Below are 16296 nucleotides of genomic sequence, written 5' to 3' on the forward strand. Positions count from 1 at the left end.
CTTTCATGGTAAAAGTATTACAGAAACTGGTAATAGAAAGAACATCTCTCAACATAATAAAAGCTATTTATGACAAGCCTACAGCAAACATAATACTAAATGAGGGAAAACTTGAAGCTTTTCCACTGAATTCAGGAACAAGACAAGGGTTTCCACTGTCCCCACTTTTATTTAATATAGTACTGGAAGTCTTAGCCATAGCAATAAGGCAAGAGACACTCATAAAAGGGATACAGATTGAAAAGGAAGAAATAAAATTATCATTATTTGCAGATGATATGATTCTATACATGAAGGACCCTAAAGACTCTACCAGCAAACTGTTAGAGCTGATAAACACTTTTATCAATGTAGCAGGTTACAAAATAAACACACAGAAACCAATAGCTTTCCTACATATTAATAACAAACATGCAAAGAATGAAATCAGGGAATCTCTCCCATTTGCAATTGCCTCAAAAAATAAATAAATAAATAAAGTACCTTGGAAAAAACCTAACCAAGGAAGAGAAGGATTTCTACAATGAAAGCTTTAAAAACACTCAAGTGAGAAATTGCAAAAGACACTAGGAAATGGAAAAACATCCCTTGTTCCTGGATCGGAAGAATCAATATTGTGCAAATGTCAATCTTACCAAAAGCAATCCACACATTTAATGAAATCCCCATCAAAATTCCAATGGCAATCTTCACAGAAATAGAAAAAACAATCCTAAAATTCATATGGAAGGACAAAAAATCTTGAATATCCAAAACAATTTTGAGCAACAAAAATAAGGCTGGTGGTAAGACCACACCCAATTTTAAGCTATATAACAAAGCCACATTAACAAAACAGCATGGTACTGGCACAAAGACAGACATGCAGATCAATGGAACAGAAAAGAGGATCCAAATATTAATCCAGGCAGCTACAGCCATCTAATTTTCAACAAAAATGCCAAAAATATTCATTGGAGAAAAGATGGCCTCTTCAACTCATGGTTCTGGGAAAAGTGGATATCTAGTGGATATGTAGAAGGATGAAAATAGATCCTTGTCTCTCTCCATGCAAATCCAAATGGATCAGTAACCTTAATATAAGACCTGAACTCTGAAACTGCTGGAGGAAAAAGTAGGGAAACCCTTCAACATATTAGCATAGGCAATGACTATCTGAATATAACCCAAATTAATCAGGAAATAAAACCACTAATCAACCACTGGGGCCTCATGAAATTAAAAAGGTTTTGTTGTTGTTGTTGTTATTGTTTTTACAGCAAAGGACACTGTGAATAGGGCAAAGAGACAACCTACAGAATGGGAGAAAATCTTTGCCAGCTATACATTTGACAGAGGATTAACATCCAGAATATCCAAAGAACTAAAAAGACTAAACAAACAAACAAAAAAAAATCAAACAACCCAATTTGAAAATGGGCTATGGAACTAAATAGAGAGTTTTCAAAAGAAGAAATACAGATGGCATACAAACATCTAAGAAAGTGTTCTACATCCCTAGCCATCAGGGAAATGCAAATTAAAACTACTGCAACATTCCATCTCACTCCTATCAGACTGGCTATCATCAAGAAAACAAATGACAATAAATGTAGGCAAAGATGAGAAAAAAGGGAACCCATCTACACTGGTGGTGGGAATGTAATCTGATATACAGCCATTGTAGAAATCAGTGTGGAGGTTCTTGAGACAGCTAAAAATAGATTTACCATATGATCCAGCTATAGCACTCCTGGGCATATATCCTAATGACTCTTCTCACTACCTTAGAGATACTTGCACAAACATGTTTACTGCTGCTCTATGCATAATACCTAAGAAATGGAACCAACCTAGATGTCCCTCAACAGATGAATGGATAATAACAATGTGGTACATTTACACAATGGAATTCTATTCAGTGGTAAAGAAAAATGAAATTATCAAATTTGCAGGGAAATGGACAGATCTGGTAAGTATTATACTAAGTGAGGTAAGCCAGGACCAGAAAGCCAAACATCACATATTCTCTCTCACATGTGGATCCTACTTACAAATGTTTAGACTTGTATGTCAGCTGGAATCAAAAATCAGAAGCTAAGGTCAATAAGTTTAAAAAAAAAAAAAGGCTATAAGGGAAGGAGGAAAAGGAAGAATTTAGGGGGATAGTATTATATATATGTAAGTAGAAGAACAGATTACAGGGAGTGGACTAGCCTAAGAGAGGCCAAGGGAAGAGATTGGGTAAGAGAAGGATGGGGAGGGTCAATCAAAATTCAAGATATTGTGAATAAGACACATGAAAGCCTGCTTCTTTTGGATAATGGCATACCAAAACCATAGATTGTTACTAGAAAATTTTCAATGCCTTCCATTGAGTTGTTGGCCAGGGAAGTCCCCAAAACATTACAAGCTATTGCCAAGACCCTCTGTTTCCAACCAGAAACAGATGGTAAGACCCTAATGCTGAACACTCCACAAGCCTGGGCTGCAAGGTCATTGAGAAATCAAGCTGGGGCTGAGCTGAAAACCTTCTTCCTGTAGATCAGATGACTGAAAGCTGGAAAAAGCTGCACTGCATGCAGCCCTACAAGAGACAGAAGTCATAAGCAGTGAAAACAGTGGACACTGAAAGCCCCAAATTTGGCCATATAAGCCAAATGACTGAACGGGTGCAATAGTGTCATGTCTGTTCTAGGGAAAACCAACTGTTCTCTAATTGTACTGGAGGCTCACTGTATGGGAGGGAATGCATGCCTGGCACTGAAAACCTAATCAAAAGCCTGTGGTGGGGAGGGTCATGAGCCTGAGGGGTGTTGGGCCTGCTCTTATCTGGCTAAATACATATATTTTCCTCACCAAACTGCCCTTAAGCACTACACTTAATGTTCATATTCATACATTAATGTTACTCTCACTTTTAGTTAGAGAAGCTTCTGTTTTCAGATGGCCACTAGTGACCACTGGGATGACCCAAAAGGCACCACAATCCTGAGAAGAAATGACAGAGGAGCATTCAGCACTGAAACATTTCTATCACACCCTCCAAGGCTCAGGGTCCATTGTGGAAGAGGTGGCAGAAAGAATGTAAGAGCCAAAGAAAGGGTACAACTCCTTATAATGCAACTGTCCAGACAGAAATTGGCCTCAATATCCACAACCTTGCAGTGTCTAGCTTCCCAAGACCCTCATAATAGGAGGAAAAGATGATGACATCAAAATAAAAGAGAAGCTAACAGAGAGGAGATATGAAGGTGAGTGGAGTTGTGAAGGAGAAAGTGGAGGAGGGGAGGGAATTATCATGGTTTATTGTCTGTAAATATAGTAGTTGTTAGTAAAAAATCATGCATTTAAAAAATGTTTGAAGCCGGGCGTGGTGGCGCACGCCTTTAATCCCAGCACTCAGGAGGCAGAGGTAGGAGGACTGCCATGAGTTCAAGGCCACCCTGAGATGACAGAGTTAATTCCAGGTCAGCCTGGACCAGAGTGAGACCCTACCTCGAAAAACAAAAACAAAAACAAACAAACAAAAAAAAAAAACAGTTTGAGGAGCATTTGTCTGCAAAGCCAAAGGACCCAGATTCAATTCTCCAGGACCCATGTTAGCCAGATACAGCACATGTGTCTGGAGTTCATTTTCAGTGGCTGGAGACCTACGTGCACCGATTCTTTCTCTCTCTCTCTTTCTCTCTTTCCCTGTCAAATAAAGTAAAAAAAATGTTTTAAAGGGTCAGTCAAGTTCCATAGCTTAGTGCCATCCCCTGTTAAGATAAATCACATGCCTTTGGAGATTATCCTCTGTCTCCTTAGCTTCTGACTTTTCTCTCTGATAGCACAACCTCCATGAATTACTGTCACCCCATATGCCCCAAATGGACAAGAGCAAGCGACTAGACTGAAACCATGAACCAAAATAAACTGTCCCTCTTAAAAAAAATTAATTAGCCAAGCATGGTGGCGCATGCCTTTAATCCCAGCATTGGGAGGCAGAGGTAGGAGGAGCGCCATTAGTTCGAGGCCACCCTGAGGCTCCATAGTGAATTCCAGGTCAGCCTGGCCTAGAGTGAGACCCTACCTTGAAAAACCAAAATAATAATAATAATAATAAAGTATCCCAGTGGTCATACACTAAGTTAATTTGGAATCCTCTCATGTATTTTATACAGTAGTGCTTTTGCATTTTAAAATTAAAAAGTAGGAGAAAGGTTATTATAAGGCACTTAGTACTTAAGACTTCTGAACATCTACATTTGACTCAACATTAAATAAGTGATCATGAATACTCTAAGCTGTGCATTTATTACTTTAATTTAATTTTTCCTTTTTTTTTGAGGTAGGGTCTTTCTCTAGCCCAGGCTGACCTGGAATTAACTATGTAGTCTCAGGCTGGTCTCAAACTCATAACAATCCTCCTACCTCAGCCTCCCAAGTGCTGGGATTAAAGGTGTGCCCCACCATGTTTGGCTAATTAATTTTTTTTCAGAGGGACAGTTCATTTTAGTTCATAGTTTCAGTCTAGTCACTTGCTCTTGTCCATTTGGGGCATATGGGGTGACAGTAATTCATGGAGGGTGTACTATCAGAGAGAAAAGTCAGAAGCTAAAGAGACAGAGAATAATCTCCAAAGGCATGCGCCACCATGCCCAGCTATTTTTATGTTTTAATTTATGGTATGTTCTTGTTCTTTTGTGTGTGTGTGTGTGGTTTTATGAGGTAGGGTCTCGACCTCAGGCTGACCTGGAATTCACCATGTAGTCTCAAGGTGGCCTTGAACTCATGGAGATCCTCCCACATCTGCCTCCTGAGTGCTGCGATTAAAGGTGTACGCCACCATGCCCAGCTCGTTTATGGTATGTTCTTATCTCAGGTGCTTCAAAAGTGCTCTGCCTTCATGCTCAGTCAGCTAGCTCAGTGTTTTGCTTTTTGTGCATGATTTTGTGTTTGTGCATATACACGCATGTATATACATGTGTATGGAAGCCAGAGGACAACCTCAAATGTCATCCTCAGGAATGCTATCCACCACTTTTTAAAATATATATATTTATTTTATTTATGAGAGAGAAAGAGAGAGAGAATTGCTGCACCAAGGCCTCTAACCACTGCAGTCGAACTCCAGATGAGTGCACCATCTTGTGCACGTATGCAAGCTTGTGCATATGTGTCACCTTGTGTGTCTGGCTTACATGGGTTCTGAGGAGTTGAACCTGGGTCCTTAGGCTTTGCCAACAAGTCCCTTAGCCACGAATCCATCTATCCAACCCTTTTAAAAATATTTTTACTATTTATTTGTTTGACAGAGAAAGAGAGAGAGAGTGAATGGGTGTGCCAGGGCCTCCAACCACTGCAAATGAACTCCAGACACATGCACCACCTTGTGCATCTGGCTTATGTGGATCCTGGGGAATCGAACCTGGGTCCTTTGGCTTTGCAGACAAACACCTTAACTGCTGAGACATCTCTCCAGCCCTCCATTTTTTTAAAGACTTAAAAATACATTCCTTGAGCTGTAAAGATAGCTCGGTGGGTAAATTGCTTGCCTCATAAGAATGAGGGCCTGGGTTTGATCTTTAGTATCCACATAAAAATATTGTGCATGGTGGTGTGAACTTGAAACCCCAGAACTCAGAAGAAGAGCTGAGAGCAGATCCTTAGAGCTTGCTGGCCAGCCAGTCTTACCTAATTGAGGAGAAACCCTATGTCAAAAAGCAGTGCATAGAAAAATAAACCAAAATACAGGTGAAAAGCAAGACAAGTCAATCTCTATATAGCTCACATAATGTCACCACTGGCTCCTTCAGAGATCCTCCAGCACACTCTCTCATTTTCCTAATAAGGAAAGAGGGGGCCAATGCAGAGGAAGTCCCCATTAAAAATTCTCAACTCTAGTTGTTGGCAAACCCATGTTGTCACCCCCAAGATAGTACTTCCTTCAGTCCACCATGCTGTTTTGGGAGACTGACCTAAGAAATAATTTTGCTGTCTGGAGTCTCTATTGGCTGCTCATTCATTGTCCAATTGATGCTTCATTTTTGCTGTCAGTGAAGCTTGCTAATTTGCTTTTCATGATTAAGGGTACTTGTCATAAATATGGATAGTCATATAAGGACAGACCTAGCTCACCTACACTCTGGGAGTTCTAACTTGGGGTAAATGTGCTCCTGGGATGAGTCCAGGGGTTCTGGGTTTGAAGTTCAAAATTCTGGGAAATATCTGAGTTCACAGAGGTGCATTTTTCTTTGGGGTGAGAGTTTTCCTCAAATTCCCAAGGAATCTCATGAACTTTCACCAAAATTAAATACTATCTAGTTCAATTTCCTCAAATTAGGGCTGGGGAAACTGAAGTACTGATGAGTGAATAGCCTTTTTCAGGTTAGAAAGAGTATACTCTTGGGACTCACATTTCCGTTCTGCGTATCCCAGGCTCTTCCTCACTATATTATGAGATCTGTTTAGCGGTACATGCATTTCTCTTAGCCAACTTTCTTCCAGCCCCCACTTTTCACACCAAGAGGAATTTATCGATGGAGTGTAAAGGGTTTGGTACAAACCAATTCAAACTCAAGAACAATGGCACATTTATAGTTTGAGTCTAAATGTCCCCCAAGTCTTGTGAATTAAAAACTTGATTCCCAGCTGATAGGATTTGGGAAAGTGGCTGGATGGTTAAGGCTATGCTCTCATCAATAGATTAATCCACTGCTGGATTCATAATTTTTTGGCATAATTGTGAGGGAATGGAAATTAGGAAGTGGGACCTAGTAGGAATATATCTAGTCCTGGCTCCCTTGACATCCTGGAGACCAAGAGGTGACCTCACTCTGCTTGGTGACACCTTCCCCACCACCATGCTTTTTCTTCTTTTTTTTTTTAAATTTGCTTTGATTGGTTGATTGATTTTTTAAAATAATTTTTTTGTTCATTTTTTAATTATTTATTTGAGAGCGACAGACAGAGAGAAAGAGGCAGAGAGAGAGTCGGTGGGCGGAGAGAATGGGCGTGCCAGGGCCTCCAGCCACTGCAAACGAACTCCAGACTTGTGCGCCCCCTTGTGCATTTGGCTAATGTGGGTCCTGGGGAGTCAAGCCTCGAACCGGGGTCCTTCGGCTTCACAGGCAAGCACTTAACCACTAAAACCATCTCTCCAGCCCCCATCATGCTTTTCCATGCCACAGGCTCACTGCAAGGAAACCAAGAAACCATGGAACAAACACTGAGCTACAATAAATCTTTCCTTCTTGAAGTTGGTTTCCCCCAATATTTGTCACAGCAGTGAAAAAGTAGACTAGAACTCTAAATATCTTCCAGCAAAAGTTAGGACCACCATCTGGAAGAGCTCCACACCTTCATGCATGGTGCTCAGCTGAAGTTTCTGCAACTGGGTGCCCAACTCCCATCCCTGTGTATGTTATTCAGTGATATCAGTAGCAGCTTTCCCTGTCCCATCATAGCTGTGGATAGCTTTGAAAAACCCATCTTACAGGAGAAATGGGTTCATTTGGACGAGACAAAAAGAGTGAAAATGTATTTTTAAGGAAACTCAATAAAATTTATTTCTGTCAGGTGTATTGGTACATGCCTGTAATTGTCACTTGGAAGGCAGAGGCAGGAAGATCAACAGTTCAAGGCTGGGTGCTGAGAAGATGGCTCAGTTGTTAAAGGCATTTGCTTGCAATACCTGTAGGCTGGGGTTCTATTTTCAAGCCACCCCGTAAAAAGTAGGACGAGCATCATTTACATCAGCTAGAGATCCTGGCACAGCTACCCACCCAACCCCACATACAAATAAGTAATAAATAAATAAAAATTAAGAACAGTTGGGCGTGGTGGTGCACGCCTTTAATCCCAGCACTCAGGAGGCAGAGGTAAGAGTATCGCCCTGAGTTCGAGGCCACCCTGAGACTACATAGTGAATTCCAGGTCAACATGAGCTAGAGTGAAACCCTACCTGGAAAACACCCGCCCCGCCCCCCCTCAAAAAAATTAAAGAACAATCCAAGGGACTGGAGAAACAGCTCAGCGATTAAGGTGCTTGCCTGCAAAACCTCACAGCCTAGGTTCAATTCTCAAGTACCCACACAGAGCCAGGTACACGAAGTGGTGCATGCATCTGGAGTTCATGTGCAGTAGCTAGAGGCCCTGATGTATCCATCATCTATCCTTGAAAATACATAAAATAAAAAATATTTTTAAAAAAAATTAAAGGTCAGCCCTCACCACCAAGAAAGTTCAAGGCCTGCCTTGATTACTTGAGACCTTTACTCAAAACAAAATATATAGGTATGTAATTATCTACCAAAATTAGCAGATAAGTGGAAGGTGAATGTTGGCTAAGATACCTGTCTGAATTATTCAACTTTTAAGGTATGTGCACGAATTAATTACTTTGACAAAAGATTAAAGTAAGTTTTTTAAAGAAAGAAAGAAGAAAGGAAGGAAGGAAGGAAAGAAAGAACAAAGAATGAAGAGAAAATCACTTCCAACTAACTCATTTGCAGGTAAAGGAACTAGGTCCTGGAGCATGGTGGGAGAGTATAGACTGCCAAGGTGCTGCTGCCAAGATGAACACTCAGGTTGCTTACTGTGTCTGCATCCAGAGACCTCCTTAAAGGACAGGGACTCTTGGAGTGACTGATGTCTAAATGCCTTCTAATTATTATTGTTGTTGTTGTTGTTGTTATTATTATGAGGTAAAGACATTCTTAGTATATTTAAATAAAATTAACTTTCCTCACTCTGATCTTCTGTGATAATAATTGTGCCCTTTTTTAATTCATTCAATTACAAGCAAATTGACAGGAGACATTTATATGAGGCAGCTTAAACCCCAGCTAATGGAGTGCCTAATGATTAATTGATCAGATCCCAACCCAGAGAGCAGCTCTGAGTGGCCTAAAGGAATTTATGCAATTAGTTTAGGTTTGGTAGAAATTGAGTGCATATGAAAGTAAGCTTTTTATGGTCTTGATTTATGAGGGCTGGACATTAACTATATCTGCCAAGAGGTGAGCTGCAGAACACAGCCTCGGGCCCTGGGGGCTTGGTCTCGGGCAGATGTGATTTGGATCAGGGCTGATGTGAGGCTAGTGTAAGGAGGGAGGAAAGCGGAATGGGGGAGAAAGTTGGCTGCTGGGTGGGATTCCACCAGCGAGTGAAATTGTGGTGGCTCAGGGCTTACTCCCCCTGAGTGTCAAGGTAAAACAACACCAACCCCTAAAGAAATTCAACAAAGTTCTGGGTATCCCCCCACCCCGGATGAACAGATGGAATTCTTGCGTATGAAATCCTGAAAATCAAAATCTTTTACATATTAAATAATGTGGGAGGGGGACACCGTCAGAGAGCGGGCAGGGCTGGGCGGGGCGGAATGGAGAGCCAGCAGACAGAGCCCAGGGCCAGCGGAGACAGTTCTGCTGAAGGATGGGGTCCCCGCCCGCGGCCAAGGGGAAGCCCCTCCGGAGGGGCAGGCGTGCCAGCGGGAAACCTGACCTGATCGGGAAAGATCGATGGAAGGGGAGGGAGTCGCATTAGTCGGCCGCTGGGGGACCGTGTGTCCACCCAGATGCTGCCTGGGCGCGTCGCAGGTCCGCGCCTGCGGGCCTGGGCGAAGCTTAGCCAAGCTGGGCGAAGGCGGTGCGGACCTGGGCGAAGCTGGGCGAAAGCGGCACGACCCCGGAGAGAAGAGACCGTGGACCAGCAAGGCCCGGTCCTCGCCGCCACACCGACGCGCCTGATCCGCCTGCACCCCAGGCCTGAAAAGGAGAAGTTTTGCCAAATTGCTCTGCTAAATCATTGTATTCATTTCTTGTCCTGGCCACCCTGTACCTCCATGACCTCATCTGTAAAATGGGATTTAAAATTGTGCTGATGGTGCACGCTTATATTTCTTATAATTGGGAGGCTGCAGAGGGTGAAAGTGAGTTCAGAGCCAGCCTAGTCTACATAGGAATTTTCAGGCCATCCTGGCCTATACAGTGATTCCCTTGCCTTAAAAGAGGAAGGGGGGGAGGGGGAGGAGGATGGGGGGCGGGGAGGGCACTTGCCTAGTAAGCCTCAGCACCACAAAAATAAAATAAAGCACCTACTCATAGTGTATAGGAATTGATCAATCAACTCTGACAAGGTGCTTAGAACAGTACCAGGGGCACAGGAGTTAGTTCCCTCCATAGCTTTTAGACATCATTCTTCAAGGATCCAACAAACATCTGTGGAACGCTCTCGGTGTGCAAGGTCTTGTGTTCAGACAATTAGGAGTGAGGCGGACAGTCTCGCTCTCCCACAGATTAGTAAATAAACAATGTGCCACCAGTTAATAATGAGGGCTGCAGGCCCAGGGATGAGGTCACAGTGGGTTCTGGCAAAGGCCCTGGGACACATCCCCATGCCCAGTCCTTTACTGGGCATGGAACACTGCTTCACAAGTCCTAACTATAGGTGCGGGATGGCTCTAGAGAAGAAGTCGAAGTCCGGGTTCAGGGAGACATGGGCCAAGCTTCTTAGTGGGAATTAAATACAGACTGGAGATTTCCCTAGAGAGGGAATGTCTTCTCTCCACAGCTGGGATTCCCACCATGTGCTAAGCAGGTTCTTTGTGCACAGGGAGCTCAAAGACACCGTTACCTTCCTTTGATACATGTCTCGGTGGTTCTTGAAAGGGAAATGTTGAGCCTGCACCCCCCCCCCACCACACACACACACACACACACACACACACACACACACACAAACATTGTCTCACTTTTCTGAGTTGGAAGAATGTTTTGAATGCCTAACTTGGTCACGTATGATAGGACCTCATTTAACCCTGAACAATCCTGAGAAATGTTCTCTTTGCTTTTCTTCCCTTTAATCTTTCTTTGAGTTTTCCAGACTATGGCACAGAGCATTGGAGCAGGGAAGTCACGTTCATAAAAGCTGAAGCAGTAGTTATTCGGTCCCTGATCAGTCACTCCAGAACCATGCCTTTTCCATCTCCACAGGAACAAAAGATCCCCAGCTCACAAGAAGGCCAAGGGTAAGGCAAAGCTCGCTCCCTGGTTGGTCCTTGTCCTTGACCCTGTTATGGAAGCACCACTCTAAACTCAGGATCACCACGGAGTGAGGCATGTCTGTCCCATCTCAGCAGGAGGGAAACTGGCCACCTTTGAAAGGAGTGTGTACAGATGAAGAGTGTCACTGCCTTGGTGCTGACCTCCACTCCTAGCCCCAGAACCTCTCCCCCACAGGGCCTAGAATGCACAGGTGATTGGCAGGGGCTCTTTGATTTTACAAAGGCAAGACTTCATTCACTCATTCATTTGACAGATATCTGTTGTCTACTACTTTGGGCTCTGGACATAAAATACTGAATAAAGCACACTCTTAGAAACAGAGAGAAAGCTACTAGCCAGATATCACACAGCTCAGAGTCTAAGGCTCTTGTTTCTGAGTTCTGCCAGGCAGAGTTTCAGCCTTGGTTGAAGTGTTTGCCCTTTTCAAGCCTGCCAAGTGCCTAGAGGCCTTTTGGCTTAGTACCCAAAAGTTTCTCAAAGCCCCAACAGCAGAAGCCCAAAGCAGCTTTTCATAAAGTCATTCAGCACTTTTGTCTCACTTCCTCTTGATACAGGTCAAAACCATTTCTCTGGGTCTTGAATGGTGAATGTTGAAAGTTGGTGAGATTTGAAATAGAAAAAAAAAACTGGTCTGTATGTTCTTCAGACGAACACACAAGTACACAAGTACTCTTCAATCTTTTTTAGCTTTACCTCTGCCAGCAGAGGCTTAGAGAGGTGATGTGACTTGTTCACAGTCACATGGTTAGGAAAAGGCCCACTAAGGATGCAATCTAGGCGTATGAGAACCTAAAACCTGCTGATACCCTCTCCCCGCAAAAAGGTCTGTGTTCTCTGGACCACTGTCAGAGGCGACTGTACGGTTCTGGGAAAACCACATCTCCCCTGGCTTCCTGAGCTAGGAGAGAGGTGGCGGCGCCAGCTGGGCGCCCTCGGCGGGAGGGTGGAGCGCTCCGCGGACAGGGCCGCAGCTCCCTCCTGCAGGTAGAAATTGGTCAAAATATTGTGCGCGCCACGGGTCCCGCGCCTGGACCAGAGGAGCCGGTGGTTCGAACGCTAGCCCAGGGCACTGCAACCAAGGAGCTACTCTTGGCCTCTCCAAAAGTTTCCAAAGTTCTGCTATTGTTAACATTTTAAAAGTTAAATAACAGCAAAGAACTTTTCGAAAAAGTGATGGAAGTGTTATTTCCCCTGGCCTGAAAAAATCCGAAGGCTCTTACCTGCAGGAAAGTCAGCCGCCATCCTTCAGGAGTTCTTCCCTTTGGTGCGGGACGTTCACGGCCGCCGCCTCTGCAGCCCGCCTGGGCTCCGGCCCTGTGTTTTATACCACTATAGGCAATTAATATTGCATCAGCCGTATTTTAAATTTTCAAAACCCACAATATAATGTAATGGCATAAGGGCATTTATTATTAAAGGACACCCGATGGAGGGGAGGTGGAGGAATCACTGGGGCTGTTGCGCACGGCGAGTGCGAGGAGCTGAGGCCTGGGAGCCGGGGGCTGCCCACAAGTTAGCTTTTACAGCGAGGTGGGGGGCGGAGAGATGCGGCAGCGGAGGGGGTCGCACTGCCGGAACGGAAACCTACTAGGCTCTGAATTTGTAGCCCCAGTCAAAGGACCCTTTGCGAACACATCCGGGAAATGTGCAGACCGCTCCTGGTCTTGGAGCATTTATTTTTAAACCATGAAGGTGTTTCTGTGGCTCACAAATAAATAAAAAAAAAAAACACGTTTCCTTCCGCTCATACGGAAGGATGGAAACAGGGAAGGTTGCTGGCGTGTTCGTTGGGCGCCTATGTGCAGGGTCCTATCATAGGCGCTTTGCAGCGGAGAACTCAGTCTCTCTACAGAAAACCAAGATGCACCAACTAGCGGATAATCTCCTGGACAACAATTTCAAATGAATTTTTGAAGAGACCCCAAAGAAGAAGCAACGCTCTTTCCCAACGGTTACTTTTTTCTCCCTTTTCTTGCCTCTACCCCTTCATCTTTTCAGCCATTCGAATCTTTTAAAATATCTTGTTCCCTATTAAGTGTCAAGCAACCACGTACCAGATGATGCCTTAAATAAACAATCTTACCTAGTATTGACCAAAAGTAAAAAAAAACAAAACATGTGAGATTAGACCTTCATTAGATCTTCATTCATAGAACAATCAATTTACCTAGGAAGTGTTAGGGAAGTTAGGGAACTAGTCTCGGGGTAATTTGGTCACTGAGTGATGGCATGGGAAGGGGGGGGGTTCTTGAACTCCCATGAAGAATCAGGCTTCTAAGAATTAGAACTGAATCAAGTTGAGAAAAAAGTCTGATAGATTGGCACCAGGAAGAATGGAGAAAAGTGTCTTTCAAAACACTTGACATCTAAAAAGCAGCAGCCAGATTTTGTGATAGGGGTAAGACTTCTGGAGAAATGTGGGGGGGGGGGGTGTGAGAAGACAGCTGGGAGCTGGTGAGCAGACACTGACAGCACAGCCCCTAAGGGTGTTCACTTGTAAATCTTTCCCTAGAGAAGTACCCTTTACCACCCAAAAGGAAAACCACTGCAATTCAGGTTGAAAAATAAAGCATTTATTTTAGAAGTTAATCCAAGGGGTTGAGAGAAGAAAACGTAATGTTTTATTTTTATCTATTCTGAGAATGAAACCAAAGACCACACAGCAACACACAAACTACATGAAGCAACGAAAAATAAAATATGAGAGGGCCAGAGTGGCTGGGGCGAGGATTCACTAGTTCCGTGGCCCTGTTCCTTTTCCCGCTCAAAACTATAAGTGAACCTCCACTGAGGGACACTCATATAGGAAATGGGGAAAGTGGAGTTAAATAAATAACAAAAGTGCAATGAGGTTAGATGTGTTGGAAGGACTTGCATATATGACTGGAGAAGTTACAGTCACTTTGGAGGCCTGGTCTGGCAGTGGGGCCAGAGCAGCACGCTGAGGCGGAGTCCTCAGTCCCTTCCATCTGGTTCAGAACACCACCCAGCTGCCTCTCCACCAGGAGGAAATTACGCCCCCTCCCCACTTAAACTCCAGCAAAAAGATGGACAGAGCTGATGCCGGCCTCTGTGAACTGCTAAAGGATGCCAGCATTTTTAGTCGTTGGACTGAGCCCACTTTGCATGGAGTCCTACTTATAACAAACAGGCGAGAAGTCCTATCGCCCCCGCACACGATTCCCTGGACCTAATCCATGCTACTGAATGAGAACTGACTGTAAATCAAGGGATAAGATGGATAGGGTGTAGGAGCAAGGAAGTATAAGGCTATCCTTTGGAAACATACTGTATTTTAAATAGTCTAATAAATTTTCATGTTTGTGTTCCACTTAGATATCCTAGATTCATACTCTTATCACTTCCTTTCCTTACCTTTACCCTTGCCTAGTGTCGCTTTCACCAGTCTAATTCCCTACCCTCGGCTTTGGGGCTCTGCCCTGTCCCTCCCGCGAGAGCAAGTTTCAGCACCGCGGACAGGGCAAGTCGACTCAGGACGGCCCTTGATTTCTTTCCTAACTCCAAAACTTTTGTGGTGGGAATAGAGAAAAACAAGGAAGAGAAGGCCTGGAGGCAATTAGGCGGGATAAAGGGGAAAGTCTGTGACTTGGGGGAGAGAGCCTGACCTGCCAGGAAACACCTTGGAGTTTCCCATAACCATCCCTCCCATCCGAAGGGGCCAAGCGCCCTGGGCTCTCCTCGCTCCCGACGCTGCACCCCGCCGCAGTCAGTGGACAGCGGAGTACTTCATTCGTTTCTGTTTCTGTCTCTGGTTACAGAACCAGACCCTCACCACGTTTTTTTTAAGGTCCAGTTTCTCGGCGATGGCCGCGATCTTCTCGGATGAAGGGCGCGGCTGGATGGCGAAATAGGCCTCGAGCGAGCGCTTCTCCGGCGCGGCGATGGACGTGCGTTTGCGCTTCCGCTCGCTGCCGTTGAAGAGCTCGGGCTTGCTGTTCTTCTCCCGGTAGGCGGCCTCCGCCTCCTCCAGCCAGGCCTGCAACACCGGCTTGAGCGCGATCATGTTGTTGTGCGAGAGGGTGAGGGACTCGAACCTGCAGATGGTGCTCTGGCTGAGCGAGCCCACGCCAGGGATCTTGAGGTTGGCCAGAGCTGCGCCTACGTCCGCCTGGGTCACCCCCAACTTGATGCGCCGCTGCTTGAAGCGCTCCGCGAAGGCCTCCAGCTCCCGAGGGTCGGACTCCACGTCGCTGAGGCACGCGGGCATGGCACCGTGGGGTGCTACGGCGTGCGGGTGGCTCATGCCCATGGCCTGGTGCAAGTGGCCCATGGCACCTAGGTGGTGCGGGTGGATCTGTGCGGGCATCACCGAGTGCTCGGGCGCTCCCAGGCCGCTCACGCTCAACGTGGGCGAGATGTGTTCCAGGAGATCGCCTTCGAGGCCTTGGTGCACGGCGTGGTGAGGGTGCGAGGTGAGCGCCGCCGGGTGGGAGATGGGCACGGTGGACGAAGTGGACGTGCAGGGCACGCTGCTCATGGTATGGTAGGTGGCGTCGGGCTTGAACGGGTGGTTCTTGCCGTGAGAGACGATGTCCACCGCCGCCAGAGCTTCGGCGCGTGCCAGCAGGCTCTCATCAAAGCTTCCAAATATATTACCCTGCAGCTGCAAGCGAGAAGACACACAGCACGGTCAGTGGGGAATACTGTCAACTCAGGATTAAAACACATTTTCAAGCAACTGAGATGCCTCTCCTCAAAGCCCAGGTCATAAAAATTAATACGGAGGCAGCTCTGCTGGAACAGACGTGTGGATCAGAGACATGAATGAGAGAGCGCGCCGCGAGAGAGCGCGGGGGAGACAGGGAGAGGGGTTCAGAGAGCGGCGATTGTTCTGGGCTGCATGAAAAAAACATGAAGCCAGTGCCTGTCAAAAAATGTGCCTTAGAGCGGTAATTATGCTCCGCTACGTACCTGCGGGGCCGGGAGACAAACTCGGCGCATGGCCTCAGAGCTGGAGTGCAGGCTGGAGAATTTGGGTTCTTGCAGCACCGGGTGCATCCCGAAAGGCTGCTTGGCGTTCATGGCCATCATCTTCGCGAGTCTGGCAGGGAGGCAGCGGGGGGCATGGAACCGGGCTGTCTCTCCGGCTCTCCGAGCTCCAAGTGAGCGCCGCTCAGCGCTCGCGCTCCCCTCGCTCTCTCTCAGGCTGCCTCCCCTCTCCCCCACCTGCTCCTTCACTCATCTTACAAGCAGCCTGCCAGGAAAGGCCCGGGCACGCGCAGGCGTGCACACGCGCCCGGGACTC

The 16296-nt window shown here is 45.7% G+C and overlaps 1 protein-coding gene across 1 annotated transcript; it reads right to left on the minus strand.

Moving 5' to 3' along the window:
• Nucleotides 1–14757: 14757 nt before the first annotated feature.
• Pou4f3 (POU class 4 homeobox 3) lies at nt 14758–16082 on the minus strand. Its single transcript, XM_004664722.2, has 2 exons — nt 15963–16082; nt 14758–15654 (listed from the first exon to the last, which is right to left on the minus strand). Exons 1-2 carry the CDS (start codon nt 16080–16082, stop codon nt 14758–14760), a joined length of 1017 nt encoding a protein of 338 aa, XP_004664779.1.
• Between the last annotated feature and the right edge of the window lie 214 nt (nt 16083–16296).

Source organism: Jaculus jaculus, chromosome 13, assembly GCF_020740685.1.
Source record: "Jaculus jaculus isolate mJacJac1 chromosome 13, mJacJac1.mat.Y.cur, whole genome shotgun sequence".
NCBI classification, from domain to species: Eukaryota; Metazoa; Chordata; class Mammalia; order Rodentia; family Dipodidae; genus Jaculus; species Jaculus jaculus.

Coding starts and splice junctions, on each gene's coding strand:
- Pou4f3 (XM_004664722.2), bottom strand. CDS start 16,082: ATGATGGCCATGAACGCCAAGCAGCCTTTCGGGATGCACCCGGTGCTG. Junction 15,655..15,962: donor TTTGTCTCCCGGCCCCGCAG/GTACGTAGCGGA, acceptor TCTCGCTTGCAG/CTGCAGGGTAATATATTTGG.